The sequence below is a fragment of the Pteropus alecto genome, unplaced genomic scaffold (assembly GCF_000325575.1).
Source record: "Pteropus alecto unplaced genomic scaffold, ASM32557v1 scaffold110, whole genome shotgun sequence".
NCBI lineage: Eukaryota > Metazoa > Chordata > Mammalia > Chiroptera > Pteropodidae > Pteropus > Pteropus alecto.
The window spans coordinates 82113-88112 of record NW_006431920.1 but is presented as its reverse complement, the minus strand read 5'-3'; the positions used below and the strand labels follow the sequence as shown (position 1 = coordinate 88112).

The 6000-nt window shown below is 58.7% G+C and overlaps 1 protein-coding gene across 1 annotated transcript in view; it reads left to right on the top strand.

Moving 5' to 3' along the window:
- Positions 1-6000, top strand: part of DGKD (diacylglycerol kinase delta) — a 70938-nt gene that overhangs the window by 58017 nt on the left and 6921 nt on the right. The window contains exons 21-26 of the mRNA XM_006906618.1: positions 377-490; positions 1459-1593; positions 1850-2001; positions 3451-3562; positions 3642-3734; positions 4540-4659. Coding sequence (XP_006906680.1) covers positions 377-490; positions 1459-1593; positions 1850-2001; positions 3451-3562; positions 3642-3734; positions 4540-4659 — 726 coding nt within the window. The remainder of the gene's footprint in view (positions 1-376; positions 491-1458; positions 1594-1849; positions 2002-3450; positions 3563-3641; positions 3735-4539; positions 4660-6000) is intronic.

Below are 6000 nucleotides of genomic sequence, written 5' to 3'. Positions count from 1 at the left end.
AGCGGTTAACAGTGACTACACACCTACTGTGTGCCGGCCGCTGTTCTGCGTCTGGCTCGCACTAACAGTCCTCATAACAAACAGCCCCTTGGGGATCATACCAGCATTATACCTTTTTATAGATGAGGAAACCGAGGGGCCGGGAGGTTAAGTAACGGGCCCAAGGACACACAGCTCATAAGTGGCACATACGGGTTTTGACCCCAGGCCGCTGGCTTCAGCATCTCAGTAACGGGTTTAGCACCGAAACTGCTGCTCCAGTTAGAACGGGTCACCTTGTAGTGGGCCATCTGGCCTTTACCAGTGTGGCAGCGCCAGGTGAGTGGGGGCATGCTGTAGGAGCTGGCCAGGTCAGCTCTGACGCCGGCCCCTTCAGACTTTTGCAGCTCCCTCGTTCGATGATAAGATCTTGGAGGTGGTGGCCGTGTTCGGCAGTATGCAGATGGCTGTCTCTCGGGTCATTAAGCTGCAGCATCACCGGATTGCCCAGGTACTGGAGGCGGGTGGGACCCGGAACAGTCTGGCTTACGCAGATTGGAGGTGCGGGGCCGGCCAGAGCCAGTGTCGAGACTTTGCCTTCCCCGACGAATGCACCCTGGTGCACAGGGCCCAGGAGACTGGGCGCGCCCCCAGGCTGCCAGCCCAGCCTCTGAGTTGGTCAAGAGCCCCTTCGCATCTGCTTATTTGACAGTTAAAAGTACTTTCAAAACTGGGGCCAACTTGTACCCCACCTGAGCCCCCTGCCTTGACTTTCTCTGTGGGTGCCACCTGTGCCCTGCCCCCTCTTGCTGGGATGGGATGCGTTGAGACAGGCCTGGCCTCAGCCCGCGTCTGAGCTTGGGGACGGAGGCTGAGCACGTGTGGCCTGTGGAGAAGGTGTGGGAGAGAGCTCCCTTCCTTCCTTCTGGTGACGGGTCAGGAGCGAGTGTCTGTCTGTGGGGCTGGGGAGGGCAGCACCGTTACGCACACAGACTTGGGGAGGGGCTGACGCACCAGCTGACCCAAACTGTGGGCCGTGTTGTCCAGTCCTTGCCACACCAGTCTGTCCGCACAGTAGGCTGCTTGAATTTCAGTTTTAACTCTTCGTCAGCATTTTTTTTTGTTGAAAAGAAGAGCAGCTCGTCATCAAGCACTCACTGGTCGTTGGTTCTGAGCGTATTCACATGTGCCCAGGGACCCAGCAGCTCTTGGAAGCCATGAGTCCCCACCATGGGCCTGGTGCTCTTGTCTGATCACCTGTTTCTCCTCCCCGTGATCACAGATGCAGTGCTGGGTGAGGGGACAGTGGGGGTGGGGGGTGCTGGACAGGATGCTCTGACCGCAAGGTCTGCCGGGGGATGGAGTCACCCCCGAGGTCAGCCGGCGTTGCTGGGGTGCGTAGGACAGGAAGGCCACAGTGCCGAGACGGTGCCATACGGCTCAGCTTGGTGCACAAGTAACAGGCTGCTGTTTGCTCAGTGTCGCACAGTGAAGATTTCCATCCTGGGGGACGAGGGCGTGCCTGTGCAGGTGGACGGAGAGGCCTGGATCCAGCCCCCGGGATACATTCGGATCATTCACAAGAACCGGGCGCAGATGCTCACCAGAGACAGGGTAAGAGGAACACCTGCTCCCCTCACTCAGTGAGACCTTGAGTTTTTAATGTTTCGTTCTAGGAATTACATTTTTTTTAGACACGAGGATTAAGCCAAAAGGTGATAATTCCTGGGCCCGTCCCCTTCCCCAGGGCAGGGAAGAGTCGTGTCCCCATTCCCGGCTATCGGCCTGCCGGTGCCCGGTTGGGACGGTTGCCGTTAGCCGCGCTCCTCTCGAGAGCGGCAGACGTGCAATGCCGGGTTCTGCGCCCTAGGCATTCGAGAGCACCCTGAAGTCCTGGGAGGACAAGCAGAAGTGCGAGCTGCCCCGCCCGCCGTCCTTCTCGCTGCACGCGGAGACCCTGTCCGAAGAGGAGGCCACACAGATGGACCAGTTCGGGCAGGCGGCGGGAGCCCTCATCCACAGGTGGGCTCTGGCCTCCCTCTGGCGGTCAGCGCCCCCGGACCTCAGTGCCGGTCGGTCCGCCTGCACGAGGCTGAGCGGGCTTCCTGCTTGCCGTGGCTTCGGTTCGTTCCCACTGGCCATCTAGGGCCGACAGGCATCTTCAGAGCCAGCTCCCAGATCCGGACACCGACCCCGGGTTCCTCGGGACAGTCCCCTCCCTGTTCCACGCTGTTCCCAAGAGGCAGCGCCGAAGGCGTCTCCTTTCCCTCAGCCTCTGAGGAGCGGCTCCTGGAGCCGCTGTGGCCCTCCAGCGCAGCGATCACCGCTCTGTCCCCCGTCAGTTCTCCACACCCACCTGGTGCGTCTGCGCCGTGTGCCTCTCGCTGGCAAGGTCGCTTCAGCCTGGTGGCTTGTGCCCTCTCAGTCACCTCATCCGGTGACTCTGCAGCCAGTCTGGGTCGGTCTGTCACCTGTACTTCACCTCCCTGCCTCACTTCGCGCCCTGACGGTGCATGCTGGCCCGGTGCTCCTGACTGTCCCTCCGTGCTGCTGTCCCCGTGTCCCCCTCCGCCCTCGCCAGGAGCACTGCCGGCCCCTCTCACGCCCTTTCCCCAGGTGTCAGCTGTAGCTTGTCAGCTGTCCTGGGTCCCCCACGGGCATTTCTGGTTCAGTGTGTCCCTTCTGGCTCTGGGTCCTTCCCTGGTGGCATGTCCCGTGCTCTGTGTTCTCCATCTCAGGTAGCTGGCGCCACCCCTGCCCCCCGGGTCTTCAGCCAGTTCTGCCCTCATTACCTTACGTCGTAAGCATTGGTCCAGAGCCTTGCCGCACAGCAGGCTCTGACTGCCTGCTGTCTTCATGCCTGTGTCCTGAAAACCTGTGGCAGCCCCAGTGGTCTGCTGGGAAGGTGGACTTGCCATGCATCGCTTTGTTTCAAGTCTGTCAACAGCCCCCCGTTTTCCCGAGACTCCGGACAAGTCGTTCTCTACACCAGCTCAGCCCACCGCGCGCCCCTGACTTGTGCTCGCCCTCTGCCCCCAGAATGTCCCTCAGGCACGGGGCTGCTGCCTGGGGCTGTGTCCCAGGATTGTCCCCCTCAGAGGCGGGTTCTCTCATCCCACTTACAGCGCATGGTAGGCACTGTCTCTTTGCGGGAAGGGTCAGGGGTCTCCCCATGCCAACCTGCAAACCGTGCTGACCATCTGCTGTTTCACAAGGCATCTCGTTTGGGGCATTTTCTTCCCTGGTTGAGTTCCTGGAGAGACCTGGATTTGGACATCAGGTTTCTCATGTGAGACCTCTGTGCCACTTGTCAGGAAATGATCGGCGAGGTCGTTCCGCGCTGGCCATCGTGGCCAGGCCCGGGGCCCCTGGGGGCCCTCCGGGCAGACCTTGAACTTACATGCCCACAAGGTGCTGCTGCGGCGCCCTGCTCTCGGCCCTCACGGGTGCCGTGTTTGTCGCCCTCTCCAGCATCCGGGAGATCGCGCAGTCCCACCGGGACATGGAGCAGGAGCTCGCCCACGCCGTCAACGCCAGCTCCAAGGCCATGGACCGCGTGTACAACAAGCCCAGGACCGCTGAGGTGCCTGCGCCCTTCTGGCCCTGCCCTCTGCACCGGAGCCCGCGGGCCTGCTACAGGGTATCTCTTCTGGTTCCTGCAGGGGCTGACCGGCAGCGGTGTTCTGGACATGGTCAACAACTTCAGGGCTCTGCGCAGCGAGACGGAGCTGCTGCTGGCCGGGAGGGTGGCCCTGGTGAGCTGGGCGCGGGCTCCCGTGGGTGGGCGACTGGGCGCAGAGGGCAGCGCGTCCTGGCCCAGAGTTCCTGGCCTCAGGAAGCCCGGCCCGTTGTGGGCGGGGTCTCGGGCCACGTGACCAGGCCACGTGGCGACCACATCACCTGCAGCACTTCGGAGTCCTGTGGACAGGAATGTCTCTCACTGTAGACAGAGCTCCTTAGACGTTGTGGTGGGGCACTGGCAGCCCCGCCAGCCTGGCTGAATTAGCGGCCCCAGGGAGGCACGGCGGGCCCGAATCGCGGCAGCTAGCCCAGGGAGAGGCCCAAGGGCCCAGCCACCTTCTCGTGTTAAAAAATGAGGACGCGGAGGGCCGAGAAGGCAGAGTGACAAGCTGAAAATCACAGCTGGGGACTCGCCCAGAGGTCTCGTTTTCATACCCTCTCCTCTTCCTCCCAAAACACCGTGCCGTCCCAAAGTGGTACAGCTGCTGTCGTGGCTTCTGACAGCACCTCCTGTACGTGGCATAGGCAGGCGGGGCTGTCCCCTCTCCCTCTGACAGGGGGTCCCAAGGAAGCAGGCGAAGTGTCAGGCCCGCTGGTGGGGTTTTCAGGCAGGCTTGGTTTGCTCCATTATTTATGATGAGAGTTTAATTCTGTCACTGTTGCTTCTTGGACGGGCCCCTTCGCTGCTCCATGACTCCGTTTCCTCAGAGCTTTTCATAAGAACTCCCCTGGGGCAGACCTCGCGCTGGCACAGGGCTGAGCTGTCACCCGGCTCCTCGCTCTTGTAACCAGTGTCCCTCTTTCCTCCTGCTGGAGCAGCAGCTGGACCCCCCTCAGAAGGAGCGGCTGGGGGCCGCTCTCGCCGAGATGGACCAGCAGCTCAGGAAGCTGGCAGATGCTCCCTGGCTGTGCCAGCCCACGGAGCCCAGTGACGAAGAGGTATGTGGGTCACGGGGCTTCAGTGTGGCCATCCCTGGACTCAGTGGCTCTCCCTTTGGTGTCCTGTGTGCGGCTGTGGATTAGGATGTGTGGGCCTTGCAGCCCCCATTAAGGCTTCTCCAGGCTTGTCTGTCAAAACGCCTTCAAGGCGGGAGAGGCTGGCAGGAGGAAGGAGTTGGGAGTTGGTATCGAGAATGACCCTTGATGACTGGGGCACCTGTTGCCCTTGGAGACAGAACTGCGGGCTAACCAGGAAATGGATAGAGAGAAGGCTGGGCCACCCTCCCATGCCCCACTATGGGGACACTGGTCAGATAAACGGCAGTTTCTTAGAGGTTTATTTTTGACAGGGACAGAGTTGATGTGTTTGACTCACAGTCACGCTTTTCTTTGACACGTGTTTAGAGACCCCAGTTTGCCACAGGTGCTGCAGCTGGGACAGATAGGAGCCTGGGCACATTGCTCCACCTCCAGCGGCAGGAGGGCAGGCAGGTGGAGCCCTGGAGAGGCGCTTGTCAAGCGCTTGGTTTTCATGAGCAGCGTCTGGATGAAGGCGAGTCCTAGTCTGCCTTTCTCTCAGGAATAGAACAGAGCGAACCAGGAGAAATGTTCACCTTAGGGTGGCGCATCTCAATAGATGAAGTGCTAGACCCTGAAGGTTGGGTGCCCCTGCTGCCAGCTTGGCGTGAGAGAGAGAATGTGTTGGCAGCAATAGGGTGAGGGGACAGAGGAGGGCGCGCCTGCCATCCGTGTACCCTCCCCTGAGTATGCAGGCGGCCGCTGACAGACGCAGACGCTGCGTGGAAAGCTGACTCGGAGGCCGTCCAGCCCACCAGGCAGCAGCACTCAGCAACCTAAGAATGAGGGCATTTTGGTATAAAAGGCCAAGCTTGTTACAGTTGGTTAAATAGTTAATTATAAATATGATACTACTTTGATTTAAAAGAAAAGTGCTAAAATGATGTGTAAAACATTCAACAGATGTAACAATAACGTAGCCCCGTAATTCCTGATGAAATTTTCAAAGACCGTGAGCTGGACAGTGAGCTGTGAAGAGACGACAAGGACAGAGGAATGAAAGCCATTAAATTCCTCCCCTGAAAGGGGAAGCAAGTTAAAAAAAAGTTCTTGACTTTGATAATTAGGAAAATGTAGAATCAGTAATGTTTTTGAAATACTTAAAGGTAGTTTCTGGTAATTGAAAGGATTTATGTCTTTCTAAATCACTACAAAAGAGAAACAAAAATTATATTTACAAGAAAATAAGAGACTAGTAATAAAGATGTAGTTAACAACATGAAAATAACAAGAAATATGTAGATTCTTCTCTTAAAAACAAAT